We start from the raw sequence: 27863 nt of genomic DNA on the forward strand, positions 1-27863 counted from the left end.
CGGTTAGAGTTGTAGATCAAATCTATACTGAAGCTGCATAGGGGGATAACAAAAATACCTTATTTTGAAGTTTGGTGTTAGTGGGTTAGATAGTAGGTTATAGTTCGCTAAAAGAAAGTGTGTAAACATGTTTTGTTTAGAGTATTTGAATATAAAAATACAGCGAAATATATACCGTTACTGAGGACTAGTTTATCTGATGGTTTTTGTCCAAAAGATGGACTGGCTTGTATTAGGAAATTTATCCCCCCTTCCTGAAAGCCTCTGTCTCTGTCCAGCTCCAATTCTCTGCTACAAGCTCTAATCTGCTCTATCCAACAGAGCCTCCATTGTTTGTGCCTGCAGGCCAGCAACAGGAATTGGCTGTTGCCTGAGCCTCACTTGTAATGCAGTGAAAGGTGGTCAGAGCTGCCTGAGCATTGCAATCAATCTTAGAGTTTATGCCCAGCTTCCTAGCAGCACATGTCCTGCAGACACTAAATAAATTGGCCTCCAGAGGATGAAGCAGACTAATGGAAGGGGGAGAAGAAGAATGTGAATTTAGAGCATGACAGAATACTTTGTTAACAACAGGGGGAAAAATAAAAGCAGAAGAAGCAGGAGAGAGAGTGTCTCAAAGTTGGAAGTTGTCAGAACTGATAGAAAAATGGCAAAAATTTCCATAATAGATCCAAAAATAAAAAAATAATATATATATATATATTAACAGTTTCTTAAAGTTAAAACAACTTTCCATAGACAGTGTTGTCTTGTGCAACACATCCACCAATAGTGTTACTGGTTTTATGTCTTATAGCATTTTTTATCTAGTGTGTGATACACCATATTTAAGTGCATAGTTTTGATCATTCTCTGTACACAATATTACTGTCCTTAAGTTATTTTGATCAAAGTCTCTGTGTTCAGTTTCTGCTGCACCTCTGCTTACCCAGGCCTAATAGTATCTAATTGCTTTTGTAGTTATATCTCTGGACCCTTGGATTTCTACCTCCTCCTCTTTCTTGCAGGGAGTAGAGAACCTGGGAAGTCAGCTACCAGGAACAGACAGGAAATTGTAGGTAGAGGAGACAGCAGAATAGATCAGGTATCACTTAGGAGGCAGAATTATGAATAAGAAAGTGCAGACTTTGAGGACAACAGTGTTCCATTTCACTCTCTTGTGAAAATGGAACTAGGTCTGTTTTGATCCATCCTTTCATACAGAATATCTAATGGTTCTGAAGCGCATCTTCTCTTTCTTTTCTGGGCCTTTGCCTGGAAAGAGAGAGAGGAGCCCTGAAACATTAGCTGACGGTGCTTTGGGGAAAAGTGCAATGGAAGGGGAGCTTCAATCAGGTCTGGTGAGGAAGGTAGTAGAAATGAAACTATTCTGTAAATTCACTGTGTCTTTTGTGACTGACTTCTGTTTTGTAAAAGATCTCCAGTTGGAGTAACTGAAAGCACTCCGCAGCTGTTTGGAAATGCATGGAAAACTTCATCAGCATGCACGCTTGTGCACGATAGCTCACAAATGGATCCATGTGATATTCATCTACAGGCAGGTGGGCAGTGATGGTCAAATATTGTTGACAAATGCATTTCTACTTATTACATCTGTGCTGGGCTTCCTTTTTGGATCGGGAAAAGTAACCACCAGTCCTCCCTGCTGAAAAATGGAGTAATATTTATCTGAATCCCCTAACAAATTATGTAGTGCATTGTTTAAGTATGTTCTGCTACTTGCATAAGCACTTCAAATACCCTGTTTATTTCTAGTTTGCAGTTGCAGTGTGCAAAGCTAGGCATTAAAGGTTGGTAGTACATCTAGTACTGGTGATGCTGCTAGTTAGGATGGAGACTCAAAAGTATTACAGTACTCATTTTTCAAAATACTGAGAAAACGGAACACTCCAGTTGTATGCTATGGAGGAGAAAAAGTAATAGAACAATATTTATGCTCTGCCAGCCTTTACATTTGGCTGAAAGGGTTTGACTGGGGAAACATGATATAGTGGCTGATGCAATAAAAACCATATCTAGCCATTAAAGACATTCACTAATAATGACAAACTTGGTAGATCATCAGTTATATTCCTCTCAGAATTACTAGCACTTGTCATCTTGGACTGTACAGGCTTCTAGACAAGATACAGGGGTAAAATGATCATTACAGTTTTGACTGTAACTTCAGCTGTGGTAGGAAATCATCATAATTCCTGCTAGGAAATCACCCAGTCTTCTGAGTATTTATACAATGTGCAGTGCTAAGAAACTGCATTCTTAATGGTTTGGACACTAGCATAGAAAAAACAGTGGTCAGTATAGGAAGTCAGAAGTTCTGGAAAGGAAATGTTGAGGTCCTAGTTTATTCATTTCCCTTTTATTGTTGAAGGTGTCTATTTTTATTTTTCTGGGTACATTAATGTATCATTTTGATTATCCTGACCACTATTGCACAAGCATGAAATGCATTCAGAATTAAAATACTAAGATGAGTGTTGTTTGGAGTTGTTGTAACAAGTGAAAGTGGTTGCAGCCTTAGCCAATGTGAAACAATGGGTAACAATAGATTATTCTTTAAAATGTTGACATACTTGAAGTAGTTACTGGGAATTACTGAAACGAGAAATATCTTTTCTTGTTTGTTTATGAAATACAGTAGTTAGTATCTGGCATCTTGTGCCTAACCCTCATCATTTAGTCAGTTTAAAGATAGTCTGTACCTAGGCACTGTCTGCATATTGTAAGTTGTCCAGATAGCTTAAAATCATTCCAAGAACAAACTCAAATCTATGAGCAGCTAACTTTTTCTGTCCTGTTGTATAGTTGTATTGATATGAAAGGTAGCAATATATATATGGCAATAGTAGATATCTATTAACATGACTAGTTAGATAACTATTAACATAATTAATAACAATTGCATTGCATAGAAAACACTTTCTCTTCCAAGTCTTTTTAAACTCCCCCACTGAAAGTGTTTAATTTGTTATTTGTGTAGCTTCTTATGCAGCGGAGGCTTGTAGCATCCTTACGAAAGAACTTTTTGCTCCATGCTACCCCTATTTGAGTCCCATTCCCTATTTTGAGCAGTGCAGAAGAGACACGTGCAAATGTGGACAGAATTGTTTTTGCTCTGCTCTGGCCCATTATGCTCATCATTGCCAAAGATTTGGAGTTATAATAGATTTCAGAAGAGGTGTCCCAGACTGTGGTGAGTTGCTTTTCATTTGCACTCTTAATAATTATTTTTGGAGACTTTAGAATTAATCCACTTCTCTCATTTCAAAGCTGATTTTAATTCAATGTTATCTTCTGATTGTCATTCTATCACAGTAAGATAAGATAAGATAATTCTATCACAGTAGGATAAGGCTCTTTTTCTTGTGAAGAAATATGTCTTTGAATGTCTTTTCCTACCCACATTGCTATTATTCACTAGCTGCATAAATACATTTGTTCTATTTTTTGTAGATGCTAGGTTTTATCTAATTCTTCAAATGAACCCTTGACAGAGATGAAAAACTATATTGGCGTATATAGCAATTCTCTCTGTATTGTTTTCAATTTCCACTCTTTCTGACATTCTCCAAGAGGTTATTTTCTCATTGTCTGTGAAACTAAAATGAGTATAAAGTGCTGAAAATACACGTAGAGAATTGCTGATTTTTAAATGAAGACGAATGGAGGACTACAGCTTGAATGGAGGTAGTCAAAGCCGACTTCTGTTATCTGCTTTGTAATGAATAACCAGTAGAGGAGTAGATAATATTATTTTTCAGTTTATATGAACTTTTTTAGTGATGCAAAAGACGTTGATAGGAGATGTACTGCTGTTACGCATTTTTAAAAATTATAAAATTAAGGACCCTATAAAGCAGCCCTTAACTGAACCCCCTGATGTGTTGGTAGGCTTGGATCCAAAAGCAAGGCTGAAAATCTTTTCTAAAGAACATTTAGCAATTTGACATCTGATAATTATCACATTGTGTAATTATCCATGTTATAATGCTTGATAAAGAGGATGTTGAGAAGTTCATCCAAGCTGGCTTATCTGTTTATATATCTGGGGAAGTAAAACAAAACAAAACGACAACTACAAAAAAAAAAAAAAAAAAAAGAAAGGGCTTGCTTGAGTTCATTGTGGCATGAATGGCTGTGTCCACTGTTACTAAATGAATCTGTTTCAAAACTTTTAGTTTTCTTTTGCTTTTTTTTTTAAAAGTAAATATTTATAAGAACATATGTAAAAAGTCAAGCTTATAGGGTTTAAAAGGTTTTCTTACTAATATTTCAAGTTCTTGAATTTATTTTAAGCAGGGCTTTATAGGATAGATAAGAAAAATTATGATGGTACTGTGCAACAGCTGCAAAGTGCACATGTTTTATTCATTGCTTGTAATGTTCCCTTTAAGATGTGAGTTTTCCAAAGCCCATGCATGAGAACTATGCATTTGCAGAGTCAGAGACAAAAACCTCGAATTGTCCAGTTTCCCCAGTATAAATCTGGATTAACTGCATAGACTTCATTGGTCTTGTTATTACTGTGGATTTACATCTGTTTAGTTTACACAGCATGGTGCCAAGATAGCAATTTTAGTGGAATTTAATGTAATTGGGAATGAAACAGCAGAGATGTTTATCAGAAAACTGTTGGGAGGTACTTGAGTCTCTTATACAGTAATTTGAGAGCGTTGTTTCATTTGGACAGCTCTTTCATGTGAAGATACAAAGGAGTACAGTACTTGTGTATCTACCTGTGGCAGAACCTGCCAAGCACTGTCTGTGCCAGAGACATGCAGCAGTGATTGTGTTGAAGGCTGTGCTTGTCCCTCTGGAATGTACTTGAATTCCAAGACTGAAAGATGTGTAGAGAGGTAGGTGAAGTTGCAATTCTGATAGTCACAGTCGCTATTTCACACCACTGTGTTTAATAAATGTGTAACCTGTAGATGCTGTGCATTTGCAAAATTGGCAGGATCTTAGAATTACATAGAACCTTTACGTTGATCAAAAATAGTTCTGTTGTAGTACTGAAACTCATCCAATGCCACCAAACCTAATTGTTAAATACTACCTCTTTCTGTATGTTAGAAATACAAAGATGCCCATTGATAAGGGGAGGTTCTGCTTTGTTATTAATTGATATGCTATGAGATATATGACAGTATACATTGGTAGTTACCTAGGTCAATTTATTGCAGCTAAAAAAAATATAAATCAATTTGAATAGCAATTATTAAGTCAAGGGGAAATTTCTACTTTCAATTTATGAGGTAATCACTACAGTTGTTTTTTTTTTTTTTTTTTTCTACTCCAGAAATGAATGTCCTTGTTATTTTCAAGGAATTGACTATCCCCCTGGAGATAATGTTATCACATCTTTGGGCAAATGGTAAGATAACTGTTTTGGACAGAACTTCTTGAGGACTTTTGTTTTCAGGTTGCTGTGCTTACAGTCCAATAGACTGAAGTGCAGAGTAGAAAGAAAACCTACTGCTATTATGTACATCCATGCTAACATGAAGAGACATAGAAAACTCCAGCACTTTCTGAGATTTAATTATGCTAATTAATTATGCTGTGGTGAATATTTGTCTGAGTGCACACTGATCATATGATTGTCCATAAATGGATTTTTTTAAGAAATGACTGCCAAAAAAAAAATATCTTTACATTGATTTCAGTGGAGTTACATTGGTATTTGGCAGCTTATGTTTATAGGCTCATTGAGAAGAAAGTTTTCAAACACAGTGATTTTGTTAGAAACAATTATGATCTTTATTTTTCTTCTAAGTGCCTCTGCTCTGGAACTTCCACTTTAAAAATGTGATTTCCTCTTCTGTTTGTCTATGGTGTAGCCTTTCTGTTCATCTGTTTTCAACCAGTTGTTTTAAAAACATTTTGACTGAGATGCTGACATGCCAACAGTTGTGTTGCCTCCCTGTTGGTCCCTTTGGTACTGCTTTATCTTTTGGCTGAGTTACATCCAAGTCCTTGAGCTAGAACACTTTACCTGCAATTCTTTGTAGTGTGCACACAGTCCTGGATGTAACAACAGAGTGTCTGTAGCACATGCAGAATCTAATTTAGGATTTGTTAGCTGACTAGCAGCATCTTCACTATTGGGGGGGGGGGGGAGGGGGGGAAAGAAAGGAAGAATGGTGTTGAAGTTGGTTGGCTCAGGTCCTCTTCTAGTGAAGCATAAGTCCTGAACTGAGGGCACTACTACTGTGTTTTTCCTTGGTAGTTGCTATCAGACTTGCTACCATTTTGTATAACTAAAATCTAGTTTGGCTGTAATCAGAGTAGGCCATATTATGTTATTTAGTACTTCCTTGCATACAATATCTTGTCAGAAGGCTTGAGTTTTCTGTAGTTCACTTGTTCTCTTTGCTGTAGCATATCATGTAGGGAAAACTTGTCTGTTCTCATCTGTGCAATACATTGCAATGTAAAAGATGTTATGTTATTATAAGCTTCATAATGCACTTCCTTTTTCTATTTGTAATTTTCATTACCATAGGATTGTTGGGGTTGTTTTAGTTTCTGATTATGAACAGATGGTTCTAGTTAGTTCTGGTAAGAAAATCACAGTAGCTTGCTACTCTAGATTCCTATCACATTACAGAATCAAGATTAGTTTGGGACAACATGTGTATAAAAATTAACAAGTGCAATTCAGTTTCCTCTTTGAGAAAAGTCAGCCCAGTTCAGTACAAAAAATCGTTGTAGTCTCAATAGCTTGTGATTGTATTATATTCAGCACTGGGGTTTTACCTGTGGGTATGTACAACTGTTATTATTGTCAACATTTTCACATAAGCTAATAGCTTGCTTTCCAGCAGAGTTCTAAGCTGCTGGTAAAGAAAAAATATTGAATGGTTACAACAGTATAATGAATGTTCATTTAAGAGTATATGCCCAGAACAGGGTACCTTGCTTTAACCTATATATATATATATGTATTTTTTTTTTTCTCCATTAATTGCTGCATTTTCTTTTTAGATTATGATGATCCCATTATGAAAAGGGCTTGGTTTGCTATTATTGCACCAATCTGTTTGGGAGCAGTATAGTGATTTATTTCTGTAGGTATTTTTGTGTCAATCCTAGTATTTTAACTGCTCATAGTAACAGTTATACTATGCGACTGTTGCTATTTTTAGGCCTTGTCCTGCATCTTATGTTGCACAGAAAGCAAAAGATTGAAACATAATTAATTATCCTTATGCAATATATACTTTCTTCTTGGTTCTAAGTTTCAGTGAAAACACGTAGTCCTTTTTTATTGATTTGTGCTGCGTGCTTCATTATTATACAGAAGACAATAATACTTCACATCTTTCTGGCTCTCATTGCATCTTCATGTATTTTTATTGCAGCCATTGCAGGGATGGAGTAATGAATTGTGATAACAACATAATTGGTGAGTGAAGAGGTAGAGGGAGAAATTACTTCAGGTCTGCTTAACATGTATCTGTTAATATCTGTGAAACTCTTTATGTGCAGTAGAAGATTGTGCAATATATACAAATGAGTAATTGGCAGAATGAGACCCCTGATGTAGAAGTTATATATTTACCTTGAAAGCAAGTCTGGTATCAAGCAGCAGGATAATTGTCTGAAATCCTGTTAAATCTGAGCTTTTTTTTTTTTTCTTGTAATGTATATGAACTTAAATATGGTTTTAGGAACTGACTGCTGTCAGTAACTGTTCACAGAAAATTTTCTTTACCTCTACAAAACCTGAAAAAATACCAAAAAAAAAAAAAAAAGTAATACGTAAAAAGAATGTAACAACTGCTTTGGATATTCCTGTTGCACATAATACTAAGCATAACACAAAAGCAATCATGCAATAAAGTTATCTGTGTAAATAATTTATCTTATACCTGTATTGGATATGAAATTTCAGAATTTCAGGTGTGAAGACTAATGTGTTTGTCTTTTTTTTTTTTTTTTTTTTTTTCCTGCAGCACACAGCTGCCCAGTTGGACAGATTTATATTAACTGTAGTAATCCACAAGTTGATGCTGAACTCAGCAGAGAGAGAACTTGTGAGAATCAACTGCTAAACCTCACTTTCTCAGCACACCTTCCATGTGTTTCAGGTTGTGTATGCCCACCAGGGTGAGTATTTTGTGTTGTATGTTAGTGTACAAACATAGATGACTAACTTCAGTACTGGTTGAGTAGTTAATGCTGCTGAAAACATGCCACTTTACTACTCGGAGAATTTGAGGTGTAAAGGAGTGAGCATTATGCTCGTGAAGGCTTACCACAAAAGGTACAGGCTACTGAATGTGTAAGAAATGGTAATCTAAAAGACAGGGGGAGTCAAAGATCTAATACCTCACAATAATAAAAACAACGTACCAGGAAACAACATAGCAGGAATATAGAAAGGGTTTTGAAACTACTTGATTCAAGCCTTGTTTCTTGTATGATTCAAGCCTTGTATGAATCTACAGCGGATTCATATGAATTTACATAATATTTTGTAGAAGTTTCTCTAACTTGGATTTTGAATATTTCACTAAGGGAGACGTTTTTCTTCATTCCTAGACATTGTTTGCAGTGTAGTTTCCCTTGGAGGGGTATTTAATCAGTCTCAGGAATTTATTAGTAATAATTACGTATTTGTTCTGTTTTGGATGGTATTTAGTTCTATAAGAACATAGTTTCAAGTTTTTGACTATTGTTACTCTAAAGTTAACATTGGTAACTTGAGAGCATCCCGAAAACCAAGAATGGAAGCCAGATTCTCAGTCAAAATGAATTGAAATAGCTCGGGTGACATCTGTGGGCCTACACTCATTTACATGTAAGTTTTTCTATGCTATGCTAAAAGATTGCTATCCAGACTGTCGTATTTCATTTTAACATTCAAAACCATGAAATTTCAAACTGTTCACATGAAGTGGAACCTGTAATTCAGTCCAACTGAAAGTACGGTACCATAGTGAAAATGTGCAGTGCTAAGATTTTGAAATTAAGTTGAGGCAGACATTTACAGTATTTACAGCTTACTGTGACTTCTGCCAATATAAATCTGTGTAGGTGTAGGACCTTATCCTCTGCACTTAGGACAGAACTAGGAAATGGTACCACAAGCTTAGGATCTGGACCAGAAATACCAATTGGTACTGATGAAGTAGAAATGACCAAGTATTTGTTTCTACTCATCTTTCTAGGCAACCAGTTCTTCCTAGTGAAATATAAAACTGAGTTGACACTGTCAACTTTACAAGAGAAAAATAGCCATGGAATTTCTTTGATCTTAACATTAGTTCGTGAGCTGAAATCATTAGTTTCATTTCTTTGTTCATGCTTTTGTTCCTTTTCTGAGATCTTGTACCAGTTTAAACCAATTCATTTATCTGTAAGCTAACCTGACTACAGCAGTAGTTGGGTCAGGTTAGCATGTTTTGTTCTTTATTTAATTTAGGTAAACTAATGAAAAACATTGTGCAGAGAAGTGTATATATCACAGTTAAGAAACATTTAAAGGAAGCTACACTTTTTTTTTTCTTTTTTTTTTTTTTCAGAAGCGTAGTGAGGTGATTATTATATCATGGTACCCTGAAAAATACTTAACACATACTTCCACAGAAGGAGAAAAGTCCTGTTTTTACTGAATTTGGTGTTAAGATTTCAAGAAGCTAGCCTATCTAGTGTCTGGAGTCTGAAATATTCTTTCAAATATTTCAAAATACTTCCAGCAGTACTCATTTGTTGTGCTTAGGGTACATTCTAGTGGAACTTGAATGAAATGGAAATTAAATACAAAATAAGCATATCATAGTGTAAAGTAGCAGTTACCTTTGTGGGTGTCATTCACATGACCCCATTTTAATCTATAGCAGATAGATCAGACACAAGTAATTATACTGTAAGTACTTCAATTTATGGGAGGTAATTCCTACTCTGAGTTACTGTGCTCACGGTGTAAAAATTATGATCATGTAGTTTTCTTCTGCTTTAGAAGCAATTGAGATAGAACATTAAATCTCCTAAAATTACTCTAAATCTCCTGAAATCTCCTGAATTACTCTACTCTGCTTTGCTAACATTTGTAGAGCTACACTTCTTTTTTAAATAAGCATTTCATTTGTGTTTTTCTCATTATTTCTCATTTCTCTGTTTAAATAATATATATGTATGTATGTATGTGTGTATGTGTGTGTGTGTATATATATATATATATTTTTTTTTTTTCCTGCATTCCAGAAATCTATGTAATCTGTTCACAACACAGCTTGTGTAAATTCAGCCTTGGAGTTGCATTCTCTGGTTTTCTGTTTTTGGGTTGCTATGATTCAAATGACTTATCCTATGTCCAGAGAAGGGCAACAAAGCTGGTGAGGGGCCTGGAGAACAAGTCCTACGAGGAGCGGCTGAGGGAGCTGGGCTTGTTCAGCCTGGAAAAAAGGAGGCTCAGGGGTGACCTTATCGCTCTCTACAGGTACCTCAAAGGAGGCTGTAGCGAGGTGGGGGTTGGTCTGTTCTCCTGCGTGCCTGGTGACAGGACGAGGGGGATTGGGCTTAAGTTGCACCAGGGGTGTTTTAGGCTGGATATTAGGAAGAACTTCTTTACTGAAAGGGTTGTGAGGCATTGGAATGGGCTGCCCAGGGAAGTGGTGGAGTCACCATCCCTGGAAGTCTTTAAAAGATGTTTGGATGTAGAGCTTAGGGATATGGTTTAGTGGGGACTGTTAGTGTTAGGTCAGAGGTTGGACTCGATGATCTTGAGGTCTCATCCAACCTAGAAATTCTGTGATTCTGTGATTCTTCTGATATGAAGACAAGAGTCTTTAATTGGTCTGCAAAGAGGAAAAAACAGTATTATCATTGCATACTGGCATGTGTATCAAAAAGCATAGCTTAAATGTATGCTGTTTTGTGCCTGTCCTTTTCTATTAGTTTTCCATGTACTTGAGTCAGGCCAACAATGAACTCTGAAACCACCAGCTTTTCATTCATTATTTCTTATAATCTGTTTATAAGCTGCTCTTAGTGTTGCTGAAAACAGTCATTTTCAATGTGAATGAAAAAAGAAACTTAACTGTATTTTCTCCTTTCCCTCCTTGACATTATTTTACCTCAGACAGCAGCAAGAGCTAGATTTGGCTGTTTTATACCTTATAAAGTCTACAGTTTCAAATACTGTACTGTATATGCACTGTATATAGCTTTTCAAACTGATAGTTAAAGGCTAACTGGAATTTTTGGTGGTACTGTTCTAAAGACCATAAAGAGGTAAATGTTTTATGTGGTTACATGTCTTGGGATTTATTAACAGTATCATAGCATCAAAGAGGCTGCATATGTAATTGCCTATTTTGTAATTGTAAAAATACATATGTAATGTCATGTTGCATATGTAATTATTTTCCTTCTGAAACACACTTGCCTCACATCTAAAACTCTACAAGGAAATTTGATCTGCTTTTTTTTCTTTTTCCTCTCTCCCTACTCAGTTTTCCATACAAAGCAGGGGTATTATCTTTCAGGTACACCTCCCACATAGCATGTGGTGAACACAACTTTGGGGAAGCTATATTTATTTTTTACAATACTATTTTGAATTCTTTTTGGACATGTACTTTTGTTTCATGGTCTCATCTTGTGCTTAAAATAAAGCAAATTGTAAATATCTATCAGGATTCTGAAGTGTACAGTTCTCTCTTGCCATCTTCACTGCTTATGTTTTGTAGACCTTTTTCCACCTTTTGTTAATGTAAATAAAACTTACTATTAAAAATCAGTAACAGATGACTGATCAGTTGCATGTAGAAGGGAGGAATCCACCCTATCTGGTGCATATATCTATACTCTCTATAGATACATTTGCTCTCTATAGGTACATTAAAGGAGGCTGTAGTGAGGTGGGGATTGGTCTATTCTCCCACGTGCCTGGCAACAGGATGAGGGGGAATGGGCTAAAGTTGTGCCAGGGGAGGTTTAGGTTGGATATTTGGAAGAACTTATTTACCAAAAGGGTTGTTAGGAATTGGAACAGGCTGCCCTGGGAAGTGGTGGAGTCACCATCCCTGGAAGTCTTTAAAAGAAGTTTAGATGTAGTGCTTATTGATATGGTTTATTGGAGGACTGGTTAGTGTTAGGTCAGAGGTTGGACTAGGTGATCTTGAAGGCCTCTTCCAACCTAGATGATTCTGTGATTCTGTGATAATGTTTGTGTACATGCAGTCTTTCTGTATGTTTGCTCTGAGTAGATTATAAATTTGGTGTTCTTCCATTTTAATACATGATTATCTGTGTCTGTTTCACTGCTTGTTTCAATAGTGGTCTGTGAAACTCTGGCAAAAAGCTGGGGTATAGAAAGCAAGACCTGAGTACAACAAAAAATAATTTTTCTTCTAGCCTGTCTTCATTCTCCCTACCAAGCAGCTGTTCCTAGAAGATGGATGGGAATAGAAATTTAAGAAAGGTGATGAAACCCTACATCAGTTTCTAAGCTACTTGTGTGGCCCAGCAGTAGTGGTAAAGGATACATGTAATTCTTGGGTCTGCAGGAATCAACCAATCTCAATACTGTAATGCTGAGAATCCCTGGTATAGATTTGCTGATGTTCCCTGTGAATTGGCCCAGGAGCCACAAAGAAATAAAAAAAGGACTGAAAACCTAAGACAGGTTTTGTTGCATGTTAAGGATTGCCTTGTAACACTTCTGAATTTTTTTAAATTGGTCAGAGATTGAATATGACAATATTACAGGTTTATCTGTCTCATGGTTCATGATAACAAACCTGCAGGCTATACTAGATATAATGAAAGAAAGACAAGTCATGGAAGAAGAGATTCTATATCTTTTAGAAAGCCATTTTACCCACATCTTAGAGGGCACTTCTGATTAACTATAGGAGTCTGTTTTATTATTATTATTATTTGTATATAAAAATATTAGAAATTACAGAACTTGTAACATGGAGTAATATGAATGGCTTTGCCTCATCACAGAGCAGTGGATTTGTCAAGATATTTTAAACATTAAACAGTATTGGTTCAGTCTAGTTAGGCTGCACACCTTGAATTTAACCAGTGATGTCTGATAGCTATGGTATTCTATTTTTATTTTTATTTTTTCCCGAGGGATTTATTTTAAGTACACCATGTTCTAATAGCACTATAGGGTTAAAACTGATTACACGTCTTTAAAAAATGAAGAAAAAAATAGCAAGAGCTGGTATTCACAGATTTTTAATTTTTTTTTTTTTTTTTTTTTGTAAAGGGAATTTTCTTCCTTCCCTGTGAGATTTTTTTTTTTTTTTTTTTTAGCATATAAATGGGCATCTTAAATGCATCCTTTTAAATCTCCCTACCAGAAGGAGAAAACTGGACATTAGAGCTACACCTGCTGAATGTTTTTGTTATCCATTCATTATCAGGCATCTCATTATATAAAAGCCACGAGAAGCAAAAGTCATCTTTTTGAAGACAGATATTTTTATTTGGACTGATTCAACTAAGTTGTTTAATAATATACATTACTGTTTATTTCTGAGGGTTATCTATCTATATTTCCATGAACTGAAATACTTAACATTTTTTTTCCATTAATATTATTCACTGAATCACTTTTGCTGTGGAGATGGGGAGACCCTCCGCTACACATTTTGGTTGGAGAGCTGCCAGGCAGAGAAGGACCTGGGAGTGATGGTGGATAGTCGGCTGAATATGAGCCAGCAGTGTGCTCAGGTGGCCAAGAAGGCCAACGGCATCCTGGCTTGCATAAGAAACAGTGTGGCCAGCAGGGCTAGGGAGGTGATCGTCCCCCTGTACTCGGCTCTGGTGAGGCCGCACCTCGAGTACTGTGTTCAGTTTTGGGCCCCTCGCTACAAGAAGGACATGGAGGTGCTTGAGCGGGTGCAGAGAAGGGCGACGAAGCTGGTGAGGGGCCTGGAGAACAAGTCCTACGAGGAGCGGCTGAGGGAGCTGGGCTTGTTCAGCCTGGTGAAAAGGAGGCTCAGGGGTGACCTTATCGCTCTTTACAGATACCTTAAAGGAGGCTGTAGCGAGGTGGGGGTTGGTCTGTTCTCCCACGTGCCTGGTGACAGGACGAGGGAGAATGGGCTTAAGTTGCGCCAGGGGAGTTTTAGGTTGGATGTTAGGAAGAACTTCTTTACCAAAAGGGTTGTTGGACATTGGAACAGGCTGCCCAGGGAAGTGGTGGAGTCACCATCCCTGGAAGTCTTCAAAAGACGTTTAGATGTAGAGCTTAGGGATATGGTTTAGTGGGGACTGCTAGCATTAGGTCAGAGGTTGGACTCGATGATCTTGAGGTCTCTTCCAACCTAGAAATTCTGTGATTCTGTGATATTCTGAGGGTTTTGTCAATGGCTAGCAATGCACACAGCACCAAATGCAGAGTAATTATTTTTACTACTTCTGTTACTACTCCATGGTTTTACAATACAATTAATCTGAACAGAGGAGTCTCTGCTAACTTTTCAGTGTTTTGAAACTTCTATGAAATCTTGGTCTGGATTAATTTCACTTTCTTTTAACTTTAATCTATAACCGTACTTCACCCATCAAGTCACAGAAGGTGAAGGCAAGTACTGGGAGAATGGAGAACTTCTCCCACAGGGGGCAGATCAGGTTTAAGACCATCTGTGCAATCGGAAGGTCCACGGGACCTGATGAGACCCCTGAGGGTCCTCAGGCAACTGGAGGATGAAGTTGCTAAGCCACTGTCCATCATCTTTGATAAGTTTTGTCAATCCAGTGAAGTTTCCACTGACTACAAAAGGGGGCACAAGCCCCGTTTTTAGAAAGGGAAAAGGGGAAGACCCAAGGAACTATAGGCCAGTCAGCCTCTCCTCTGTGCCTGGCAAGATGGAGCAGGTCCCCCTGGAAACTATGCAAAGGGACATAGAAAACAAAGAAGTGATTGGTGACAGCCAACATGGCTTTACTAAGGGCAAATTGTGCTGGATGTATTTGGTGGCTTTCTATGCTGGGGTTACAGAAGTAATGGATAAGGGAAGAGCAACTGATATCATCTACCTGGACTTGTGAAAAGCATTTGATAACATCCCAAACATTCTTGTCTGTTTATCAGGGAGTGCAGTGATGGGACACAGGATAATGGCTTTAAACATAAAGAGAGTAAGTTTACATTAGATATAAGAAAGAAATTCTTCACTCAGAGGGTGATGAGGCGCTGGCATAGGTTGCACATAGAAGCTGTGGATGCCCCGTGCCTGGCAGTGTTTAAGGCCAGGCTGGATGGGGCTTTGGGCAGCCTGGTCTGGTGGGTGGTATCCCTTCCCATGGCAGGACTTTGGAACTAGATGGTCTTTAATGTCGCTTCCAACCCAAACCTCTGTATGATTCTCTTCCTGCTCATGGTTAATTAGCTGTTACTTTCTTGTTTTAGTGATAATCTCATTCCACTTCTTCCTTTTTAAAAATCATTTATTTTTTTTCCGATGTCATCAATGTTAGAGAATTAGAAATTAATTCTTAAGTGGCTGCCAGTAGCAATAGGGTTATTAGTAGGTACAGCTATGGTCACTTCTTAACTTCTCATACCTTGGCAACCTCTAGTGCTGGAGTCTATGTTCATCAAGAGTCTCATCAGACCGTGCATAAAAAGAAAGCAACATCATTGTAAAAGAACCTGGAGCCTGATTTGGCGCTCATAATTTTATGCGTGAAAGGCACACTTATATCCTATTTTTGAAATAATGTGCTCTATGTTTAGGTGTATGTATATTTATTTTAATGAACTATGTATTTATTTTGAATCTCAAAATAAGACATCAGTATTTTTACTCCTCCTTTATATGGTTTAAGCATTCTACAAATGTGTGAGCCGTGTTTTAAGCAGGATATGTGTGGAGAGGTGTTTTTTTCCATACTTAAAAAAAAAAAAAAAAAAAAAAGAAAAAAAAAAGAAACAAAACCCTGAGTTCTCCTTTCACCAAGTTTACAATCATGGATTTCTACAGACATTGTTTTGGTGCCAAATTATATATATATATATATATATATATATATATATATATAAAAAATATATATATTTATATATATAATATATTATATATAATATAATATATTATATATATAAATAATATAATATATTTTTATATATAATATATATATATTATATATATATAAATATAGTTATAATATATAATAATTATATATATTTATATATATGTATTCTCTCCCCCTACAACCCCCCCACACCAAATTCCAATCACACCAGTGTTGGCACACTGAGTTATAGTCATTCACACATCACAGACCAAAGTTTTAAACTTGGGCTATTTTAATGTAATGAGAATTCATAGGTCTGTTTCTTTTTCCGTCAGTTGTTGCTCCCATGAAACTAAGCTATGAGAAGATAGTAAACTGAAAGCTTTAATGTCCTGTAACTGTAATGAAATTTGTAATTGAGGAAGGGATATTGTGACATATTGTTTTTCCTCCAAAAATGTCAGAATTGTCACTGTATTTCTGAGCTGGTATACTGTATCAAATAACATGTAAAGAGCTTAAACACATTCTTGAAAGGTTTTCTTCTAAAAGAAAATTCATTTTCTTATTTGCAGAAAGAAAACAGTGAATTTTACATCATCTTATAAACATCTGTAGAAAAAACAATGTAACAATGAGGGAAGAATGCAATTAAGGTTCAAATACAAACTGAACTAGGTAGTAAGAAAACTTGTATTAGTAGAAATTATTGCATGACCTCTGTTTTGCTTGAGGGATTTTTCAGAGTAGACACAGGCAACTGGGTGAGCCAAATATTCAGAAGCCTCTAGAAAGAGCTGAAGGGGAGGGGGGGGGAGGTTCTGCAAAAGAGGTTGCAAAATACAGAAGTCTAGATGAATCTTGGTCATTCTCTCTCATGTTCTTGTTCTCACCTACCTTCTGTCTTTAAGCTGTCACTCCTGTTTCTTTTAATTTCTTTTTATGCCCCCCTCTGCTTAGCACCAGTATTGCTGCTGGTGAAGCTGCATGCAAGGGTCCTACCAGCACAGGATGAAACTGCAGAAGTGCAGGTATCTGACCATCTTAGCTGAACCACCAAAATGAGTTGGGTAACTCAGAAAGGTACAGCAAGGGTATGATAAAAATGCTTAAGCATTCTGTGAAATGTCTGGTGCTTGGTGAATTTACTCAATATTTCTTTATTTAAAAATAAAATATAAGAATTGGTATACTTTAAGTACCACCCCCCCCCCCCCCCCCCCCCCCCCAAACAATTAAGAAAACACTCAACATCTGCTTTTGTTGTTGTTTGTTTATCCAGTTTTCTTGTTAGGGAAGTCGTGTGGGGGTGGCTTTCTGGTATTAGAAATGTCCTGCTGCTTATTTCATTCTTTTTACCCTGTATAGTATTACTGACCTTTGTAGGATGATTTGTGGAACCCTCTGAGAGCAGATTTGTTGATGGGGCAAAAGTGCTCATGGCTGCATAAATCAGTTGGCAGTATGCTATTGCCCAAGGGTGTAAAGAACTGTGTGATGCACAACCTGTTAAAAACTGTTCTGGCAGGGGCTGTTGAAGAGTTACTTTGTTATAGTTATTATTATTATTTATTTATTTAAAATTCTGGCCCAAATCTGTGGGCTTTGCAGAAGCAAAGAGATTTTTGTTCATCGCCATGAGACATGTTGCTTCTTATGATGCTTTTACTGAGAGTATTTAAATATTTGTGTGTATGTGGATGAGCAAAACTACAGACAATACTGAAATAGTAATGAAACTGAATATTGGTTAAGGACGGTGCAATAGGATAGTTGTCCTTGTATCTTTGCAGTTCACTGCAAGTTGGACAGTAAAGTGTGTTAAGAAAAATGTCTGATACTTCAAAGTAGAACAATGTGAGGCCTGCCATTTAATTGTGGTGAATTCTTAGATCATTGAAATCTATCCACTTGCTTGGCTTCACAAGAGAGAAGGCTGTTATCACCTGTTTTAACCACCCAGAAGAAGATACTGTATTTAATGTTTCCTTGTCAGTGCGATGCTCTTTGTATCTGAATGTGCTCTCTTCAGTTCTGACCTTCAAACCAGTGGGAATTTCAGTCTCCCAGTTGATTGTCTTCAAGTGGCACAGTAGTTGAAATAAACATGGATTACAAGAAACACTTAATTTCTAGGAGGATAAGTTTTTAAGTTTAATGTAGTTTTATTTTCTTGATGATGTTTGTTCCTATTAAGAAGAGCTATGGAGTTTTAAGTTTCCATCAGATATAAATAAAACACTGAAGAAGCATCTAAATCATAGTTCACAAAGCAGAAATTCATTAATATGAGTAAATAAAAAGTTCTGTGTTGAATGCAAATTTAGATCTTTCCTTTTGCATACCATGGAAATGAAACAGCGTCATCGCTCTGGTTGTCAAAGATCTGCCTTGCACCTCTGATCTGTTGTCCGTGGTGGAGTATCTTGCCCAAACTGCAGTGCTAAGTGTCAGAGAGGTCTAATTTGTTTTCTTCAGAAAACTGTAGGAACACAGGGGACTTTGCATAGAGTTTATATTATTCCTGAGAGGTACTGTAATTCCAAATGAATTTGGCTTGAAAAAGAAAAAAAGATTATCAATCTAATAGCAACGCTTTAAGAGATTTTTTTTTTTTTTTTTTTTTCCCTAATAGAAATACATTTCAAAACATGCCATTTAAATGCAAGGATAATTTTAGATTGTATGTCACTTTTAAGAAATCCTTTTACTATGTAATTAGCATGGTACATAGCAACTTTCTGCAGCTTTTTATGTTGTATCAAACAGGATCCTGTGCAGGAACAGATACAGAACACAAAATAAATTGGAGCTACAGAAGTTGAAGTCACTGCTGTAAACTTTTAAGAGTTCGCATTCGCAAAAGTCACAGTTTACGTTTGGCAGATAAATTTGTCATCAAAGGTGTTCTGTCAGTTATTGCACCTGATCCTGATATCTGCTTGCCTAACAAAAAGCATTAAAATATTTTAGAGAAATGAATCAAGCTTTGGAAGAAATACAACTGTGTTGTTAGGCTCAGTGGGAAAAAAAAAAAAAAAAAAAGCTTTTTAAATAAAAACATTCAGTATTTCTTGCATATTTCCTAAGATTTATTTGTAGAATCTGTATGAGATCTGTGAATTATCAAATTCTGATATTTCAATTTCACTGGGTATCATTAAAAGCAAAAAATATTTTACTTTAAAATTTAGACTAGTCGCTTTATGTTGTCTTGCTGGACAAAAATTCCTCTATTCTTTCTCTGCTAATGGAATTGTTTTCCACGTTTTTTTTTTTTTTTTTTTTTTTTTTTTTTTTAATTTCAGCTTTTATCTGGTACCTTAGGAGATGTAATTATGAACACAGGTGTATAGCTTAAACCGCATTTTCTTTTTTTTGTCTTGAATTGCAAATAGCTATGCATATGGTTCTCTGTGTTATCATGAAAATTTCCTTTGAAGTCTGTGGGAATGTTTGTGTTAATAAAACTAAGTATATTCATGATTTCTTGCTTGAAGGTAAGCTGCTGTTCATACAGTAATATGTACTTAATTCATTTCATGCATCTGGGATAACTCTTTTGATAGTTACTAGATTATTCACGAAGCAAGAGGTTGCCAATGGATATAGGAAAACTATGCAGCAAATGGAAGCTCTCTAATTCTAGTAAGGAATAAGAAACATGCATTTAATTAATTAATATGCATTTAATTAACACAGATTCTTAGAATAAATAACTTCCCGATTTTTGTTGGGCTTGTACCACTCTGAAACTCTGCTTCAGTTAGAACCATAGCAGCATGGAATAATTTGAGTTGGAAGGGACCTTTAAAGTACATATAGTTCCAAGGCCCCTGCCATGGGCAGGGACACCTATCCAATCTGCCCTTGAACCCTTAATAGACTAAGTTAAAAGAAATCTGGAAAAGCTTAGAGGAGATCTGGAAAAACTTAGTTAGATTGCTGGTTGAAGGGTTGGATGTCCCAAGTGCTAGTAGTTACTAAAGATACAATATGCAGATACCTGTGAAAGAAAATTACCAAATTACACGTATATAAATATTAATAAAATCGTGCCTTTTCAATATCAGATTTTAAATGGCTTATTTCTCAATTATAATTGTAAAATTATCGTAAAGTTTAGGAAAATACTTCTGCATGTAGATACCAGGTTTACTTCTATTGAATGTATATCTTTTTTTGTTATTATTATTAGTCTTGTTAAGCATGGGGATGTGTGCTTGGAAGCAGATGAATGCCCATGTTCATGGAAAGGAAAGGAATATTTTCCAGGTGACAAAGTGATTTCTTCGTGTCATACATGGTAAGTGCAGATCTAGTTATGTGTTTATTTCATTTTAGTTGTTTAGCTCTGACTTGATTATTGCTCTATTTTTTACCTTCATGTTTTGTAATCATTTCATACTAGATTCTAATAAATGATCCACCCTAATTTTGTATTTCTGCTCATTCAAAGAACTATTAAAATGACTTTTTTTAGGGTTTGTTGTTTGAGGAAACTTTTACATTAAAAACAAAACAAAACAATACGTTATTTGGGGATGGAAAGTTGAAAAAAAAAAATGGCAATTTTCAATTTGGAAAAAGCGTGATTTAGAAAAATCACTGTTTTGATTGTCATTCTGTCAAGATAGTCAAAATGAATATTCCTTGGCCAATGTTCCTAGAGTACAGGAAAAATTCTTCAAATATTACACCCAAGTGACATTTGTTAAATCAAAACTTCCTTCTTCTGCATTTTAACATTTATCATAGAATCTAAGCAGTCTGAGAGCCCAAAACATAAGCCTGTGGACTGCTACAATGATGAGTTCAGGACAGTATTGAGCAATTCCATTTTCAGAGCATAGTAACATATATTGTTTGGCTTTGTGTGTGGTAAGATAACTGATGAATGAATTGGCATTAAAAGGAAGTGTTCCACTAGACTTTGGTTGATAGGACCACTCAGTGATATGCAGAGACCTGATCCTTTCACTGTCCAGTGTCGTAAATATAGCTCATTCTCTGTAGCTATGTTACTCCGCAGTATCCTTGAGTGCTCTCAGTAGAACATGGTACAACATTTCAATAAGCTTCACTAAAGCTAAAATGTGAAAACATACCACATCTGCATAATCCTGATACAAACTTGTTTCCTGATGGAGCCACCTGTTTTCTTTGTCTACTGTTGAATGCTTCAACTTGGCACTAAATGTTTGTTTAGATCCTCAGAAAAATCAGCTATACTGTCAAGTATCAAGATCATGTAGTAGTGCTGTAGCCTTCAGCTTATCAGCAGAGCAGTTTCTTCCTTTTGTTCCCTTCTTTTAGCTTACCAGGAACATTTAACTGGTCTCACCTGGTAAACTATTGTGCCTGGCCTGTGCAGCTCACTATAGCCTTGCACAGTGAAGGCTTGTCCAGTCAGCGCTAGACACTGCCTTGTCTGGATATCGTTGCCCCCTCCAGCCTTGTGCTGACTGCCTACCTCTGCCTCTCGTCAGGTCCCCAGTATCTGCTCTAGAAGATATTTGTAGTCCTTTGGTCGACTGGTGAAGCGACTTACAAGCCATCTCCACTGGGCAGGCAGGTAAAGCGACCCGGGTTATTCACCCCCTTATTTCCAAAGGCCTCTCCAATTGGACCTGGTGTGTGATTGCTTGCATCAAAAAGAACTATTATATTCCATTCAATCTGTGTGAGACTTCACCAAAGGCAGCAGCAGTGCAGGTGAAAAGACTGGATATTAAGCCTTCTGTATTTTTTTCTGAGGCCAGGCCCGTTAATTCTGTATAATCCTTATGGCTTTTCAAGTCTTCCACATCCAAGAAGCAAAGACAAGTGAAGTGATAATGACTTTTTGGCAGTCATTTGTCCACTGACACAGAGTCTGCAACCAGCTCTGCTTTCTACAGAAGTGACACATTTGATGCAAAGTGCAAAGGTCTTTGAGACTGCTGTGTATGCATGCTTGAGTATATTTGATATGTCAAAGGAAAAGTGCATTTTTGCTTGTGCAAAGCATGAGAACACTCAGCAAGACCGTTTAAACAGTCATAACAATTACAATGACAATAATGCTATTTAATGCATGGAAATAGTGTTAATTATCATTCATATCTCATTTAGTATGGGCAACATAACTATTAATCTGACCTGTCCAACAGTAAAATGACAAATTAAGTGATTTCTTATATTGAAAAAGTACTAATGGAATCCCAGGGACTTTTGAATCTATCACAGGAGTATGGCTGAACTGCAGTTCTGTGTTTCCCAGTTTTTGAGGTGGATTAATTTGGTTTTCAGTGCAACAGCCAGAACATATACTGGCTAGATTAAACAGTTTATCAAGTTTGAGAACATCTAAGGAACCTGAACGTGCATAAGTCCATGGGACCTGATGAGGTATATTCAAGGGTCCTGAGGGAATTGGAGGATGAATTTGCTAAGCTACTAAACATCATACTTGAGAAGTTCTGTCAGTCCAGTGAAGTTCCCACTGACTACAAAAGGGGACATAAAAATCCCATTTTTAGGAAGTCAAAAAAGGAAAACCCAGGAAACTACAGGCCAGTCAGTTTGACCTCTGTGCCTGGCAAGATCATGGAACAGATCCTCCTGGAAACTATGCTAAGGGACATGGAAAACAAAGAAGTGATTGGTGACAGACAACATGACTTTACTAAGGGCAAATTGTGCTGGACATTTTTGTTGGCTTTCTATGATATGGGGCTACAGCACTGGTGTGTAAGGGAAAAACAACTGATGTCATCTATGTGGACTTGTGCAAAGCTTTTGCTGTTTTCCCATATGACATCCTTGTCTCTAAATTGGAGAGACATTGGGATTGGATGGGTGGACCACTCGGTGGATAAAGAATAGGCTGGATGGTTGCACTCCAAGAGTTGCAATGACTTGATGTGTTCTGGCAATGTGTTCTTGCAGCCCAGGATGCCAACCGTACATACCCTGGGCTGCATTGAAAGAATTGTGGCGAGCAGGCCAAGGAAGGTGATCATCACCCTCTGCTTGTCTCTTGTGAGACCTCATGTTGAGTACTGCGTTCAGCTCTGGGGCTCTCAAATTGATAAAGACATGGAGCTATTGGAGTGAGTCTAGAGGAAAGACAACAGGGTGATCAGAGGGCTGGGGCACCTCTCCTGTGAAAATGGGCTGACAGAGTTCAGCCTGGAGAATAGAAGGCTCTGGGGAGACCTTATAAAAGAGGGTATGCTTAGATTAGATATAAGGAAGAATTTTTTTCATTCAGAGAGTGGTGAGGCACTGTTGCAGGCAGCCCAGAGAAGCTGTGGATGCCCCATCCCTGGAGGTGTTTAAGACCAGGTTGGATGGGGCTTTCAGAAACCTGGTTCAGTGGAAGATGGGGTTAGAATTATAAATGACCTTGAAGGTCACTTCCAACCTGTCATTCTATGATTCTGAGATTAAACAGAAATGGTTGTGGTACCAACTGAACATACCAGAGTAGCATTTTGGTGCTGTGTTGTGCCAGGTGAGATAGATGTTGCAGGTAGCTTTGCTTGTTTAGTCTCTATAGGTTCCTCAATTCCATGTTTTTAAACAAATACTTCTTAAAAATACATATTAAAAAAGGATACTCAAAGTCTGAAAGCAGCTAGTAGTTCTACTTTTCCAAATGGGACTCTCTAGGTTCTGATAATGAAATGTTAGTTTACTTAATATGCAAAAAGACTGGAGCAGAGGACATGGAAGACCTAGTATATTCTTAAGCCCTTCCTTAGGACTGTAAATATATTAGGTTTCCTGAAAGAGAATACTTGCAAAGGAGTTTCCTACTCTTCGCATTTTAAGAAATGTTTCTTCTCCAGAGTATAACTGAAACCGAATGTTTCACAGAGAGCATGAGAAGTCGCAGTTACTCTTTCCATCCATGTGTACTTTCCTTTGTTTGCCTTTCTCTCTCCATCAGCTTGGGTGCCTGCCTTAGGCAGTGCTTTAAGATGATTGGAGTTGGCTGGGTGAGTCCCACTGCACTCTACTTGTGCTTTGTTATGGCAAACACTTTTAACATGTAGTACTTTTAACTGAATTTAACCAAATACTTCATGTAGGTATATAGATATATGAAACATAAGCTTGCTTCTAAGTGGAGTGTTGGAAAACATGGAAAACTACTTAAGCTGGTACAAGTTACGTGGTAAAGGAGCAGAAGGAAGCATGGTGCTGCAGGGAACTGGATGCATTTATTTGCTTGATTGCTGGAGTCCTTATACGAACAATGGTGTTCTAAACCTGTCAGATCTCATAGCAATATGAGTAGAAAATAAAAAGTTATACTGATATGAAACTTAAAATTTTATTGGTGCTTTAGTATGAGATGTCAAACATCAGTGATTTATCAAAGATTTCCATAAGTCAGGTTCATATGTTAGTTGTAAAATATGAAACATTCATTTAATCAGGTAATTCATCGTTTAATACTTTGAAAATAAACTTAGGTATGTGCTGAAATTATATCATATTCTCCATTTAGTTAAACCTATATTTATAACATACATCTTGTTATAGCTGTGATAAAGTTACCTGGGCCCCAACTTTGCTGCCTTTATCAGGGGACTTTTTTTTTTGTGTACAAGTGATTTTTAAAAAATAACATTTAAAAAAATTACTTGTGGAAACTGGAAATGAAATTTTATCCATTATTTGTAAATATGACATTTCTGGAAATGTTAACTCGGATGCCAATGGGTTGATGCACAGGAATACACAGTATTCAGTGCTGCAAAGCCTTGCTGTTAGGTAGTTACAAAGCAAACGTAATTCAGAAAGGTCCTAAAAGTCACTTTCTGTATGTGTGGTGAAAGCATATTAATGCTTAAAGTAGCCATAAGCAGAACCTGACTGAACTATTCTTAGGCTAAGGTTTGGTTGTGACAATACCAATGTATCAGGAAAACAAAACAAAACAAACAAAACAACAGCAACAAAAAACAGTTCTTTCAAGGAACCTAACAGAATAGCAGTATTGTTGTTTTTTTTTTTTTTTTCTTCCTTCTTTACTTATGCAAAATTCCCATTCAATCATAGAGTGAATAAGCATGGTAGTAGTAGGATACATTGCTTGTTGGATTTAAGAATCAGCTAGTATAGAAACAAATGTACTGTGAGAACCTGATAGAGATAGCTTTATCCTTGTAGCCCGTTGCTGGTATGAGTAACTGAGGAATAAGTTGTGTTACCCTGGGTGGCATTTTCTTTTCTTGTTACAACAGAAGAAATGCCCTTTCAATGTGTATATGTTCTGGGACCTATGAAGTCCTACAGGAAGGAACACAGGCTATGTGTGTTCAATACGTGATAAATAAAAATTAGGGAACTGATTTATTTATGCTGCTTCTAGTTAAAGTTTCATAATGGTTCAGTCCATAGTCCTCATACTTACATGTCCTTAGTAGTTCTGCTGCTTAATGCAGTAGGTATAATCATTTGTCTGTGGTTATGGCTGATATTACCACTGTTGGTCATACATTTTGCAGCATTTGCCAGCATGGATCATTCCAATGCACCTTCCATCCTTGCCCTTCCATGTGTACTGCATATGGTGATCGACATTACAGAACATTTGATGGACTTACATTTGACTTTGTTGGAGCTTGTAAGGTTTATCTAGTAAAGGTGAGACTTTTTTTTTTTTAAGCCTATGTAAAACTGGATTAAAAAACTACCTATTAAAAACTACCCTTGTACTTGTGTCCTGTTTGTACATTATACTGAGTACTGCATGTATTTAAGCTTTGGTGTTACTTAGACTTTAAGTCATACATCACATAATAATGTACAGAGGTTTCTACTAATTTCAACTATGTAACAATATATATCATTATATTAGTATATTTAAAAGTACCTTTTTTTTTTTTTCTTTTTTTTTTTTTTTCTTTGCAGGGTACTTCTTCAACCAGTTTCTCAGTTATTATAGAGAATATTAACTGCTTTAATACTGGAATCATTTGCAGAAAACATATTTTCATTAATGTTGGAAAATCTTCTCTAATATTTGATGATGAAACTGGGAATCCAGTAAGTGTCAGCCTTTAATACTGCTAAAAGGCAGAGTATGTGTCTCTCTGAGTATTTTTTTCTTTCTTGTTGGCAAAAAAAAACAAAAACAAAAACAAAACTGCGTCAGTTATGTAGCCGAGGTGTATTTTCACAGTGAATGCTGATCAAACCTGTATTGTTGAATGAAAATCTTAAACAAAATCTTGGCTGTATTTCATGAAAATGTTAGACAATTATAATTCTTCTGTTTAGCCTCGATGTGTCTATGGAAAAATACAGATATTTTGATGTCAGTGGGTGTCTTGCTGTTAATTCCATTAGAACTAAGATTTTAATTAATTCTGGAGTATAGCTGTATAGAAGGAATATTCTTATACTTCTGCAAAAAATTAAATCGCAGTTTCTGATATATGCTCCAAAACTAAAATTTCATTTTTGTTATGGCCAAACTGCAAACTCTGTCACTGTAATATTTAGTAGCTATAGTAATTTCAGTATAAGTAATACTATTGTTAGTTTACAACCAGCTACACAGAGAAAGTGTTGTCATTCTGTGAGGTATTTTGTAATTAAAACAGACATCTTTGTCTGTGCTACAAATAATTTGGCATCTGAATGATATTGTATGCAGGTAAAAATGCTTTCTGTAAGGAAGATGGCAGTCTTTGTACATATTTAGACAATCACTTATTTCAAGAGGATGCTCCATGCACACTTATACATATTCAAAAAAGCAGCTGGCTAAGACCTTCTGAATGCAATGCTGTATACCTAAGTGAATTTTATACCTCCATGATGAACCATTAACAGTTTTATCTTAATTGTCATTACTCATACTGTAAATTTGATATAAAATCAACTTTTAAAATAATAAATTCATAGAAATCCAACACTGTTCACAGGAAGAATCCAGACCGCTTTCGGTTAAACATTGATTCCTCTGTGGTCTTTTTTCAGTTTTGGGACTTCTGTCTAAGAACCATTTGTGTCATTCGCTTTACTTACATGTTCCTATCAAGTGAACATTTTGTGGATACATTATTTACATTATAAGCTATCTTGTTTTATTTTGAATAGAGCTCATCTAGTTACATGGACAAATTACAAAAAATACAGTTATGGAAAGCTGGGTTTTTCACTGTTGTTCATTTTCCTGATGAGCACATCACTGTTCTTTGGGATCAGAGAACAACAGTTCATGTACAGATGGGTCATCAGTGGCAGGTAAGTGAAAGTCAACACTCTTAATGCCATTTCTTTGAAATCTTCGTGTAAGTCTTATGAAGTAAATGTATGTCATCATTGTTCAGAAAACAGACAATATGTCATGAAGCCTGTAGGAACTCAATAGCAGTGTCAAAAAGAGAGGTATTTAACTACCTTGTCAATTAAATTAATCATTCTCATTTACAATCTCTTTCCCCCCCCCATTCACTGTTTACTGTCTAACTTCTTTAACAGCAGAAATAAACCTCCCGGGGCAACACTCTCCTACATTACTCATTCCCTGCCTGACTGGAGCAGGTGCTATTTTGCTGAAATGTAAAAAAAAAAAAATAAAATAAAAAAAAAAAATAATAAAATTGCTAGCAAGCAGGTCATTTCTCTGAACAAAAGATCAGCTCTCTTCTCAAAGGCTTAGAGATACACAGTTTAAAGGGAATAATACTGATGTTGTCAAAATAAAGCAAGATTTGGTAAAGAGCTATCTCATATTTATTTCTCTCCTTCCTCCTGTGAAGGGTAGGAGAACTACATCTTCTTCTTCCTTGTGCTGGCAGTTCACTGAGTCAGAGGAAATTAATTGAGTATCTTTCACAACTTTATTATCACAAACAGCTGGACTT

General features: G+C 36.4%; 1 protein-coding gene across 1 annotated transcript in view; it reads left to right on the forward strand.

Annotated features, from left to right (window-relative positions):
• Positions 1-27863, forward strand: part of OTOG (otogelin) — a 106941-nt gene that overhangs the window by 27498 nt on the left and 51580 nt on the right. Inside the window, exons 18-27 of the mRNA XM_084521940.1 lie at positions 1417-1541; positions 2981-3193; positions 4691-4856; positions 5300-5374; positions 7365-7408; positions 7959-8112; positions 20189-20296; positions 25494-25632; positions 25900-26034; positions 27094-27240. Of these exons, the coding sequence (XP_084378066.1) occupies positions 1417-1541; positions 2981-3193; positions 4691-4856; positions 5300-5374; positions 7365-7408; positions 7959-8112; positions 20189-20296; positions 25494-25632; positions 25900-26034; positions 27094-27240 (1306 nt within the window). The remainder of the gene's footprint in view (positions 1-1416; positions 1542-2980; positions 3194-4690; positions 4857-5299; positions 5375-7364; positions 7409-7958; positions 8113-20188; positions 20297-25493; positions 25633-25899; positions 26035-27093; positions 27241-27863) is intronic.

Source organism: Aythya ferina, assembly GCF_964211825.1.
Source record: "Aythya ferina genome assembly, chromosome: 5".
In the NCBI taxonomy this organism is placed as follows: domain Eukaryota; kingdom Metazoa; phylum Chordata; class Aves; order Anseriformes; family Anatidae; genus Aythya; species Aythya ferina.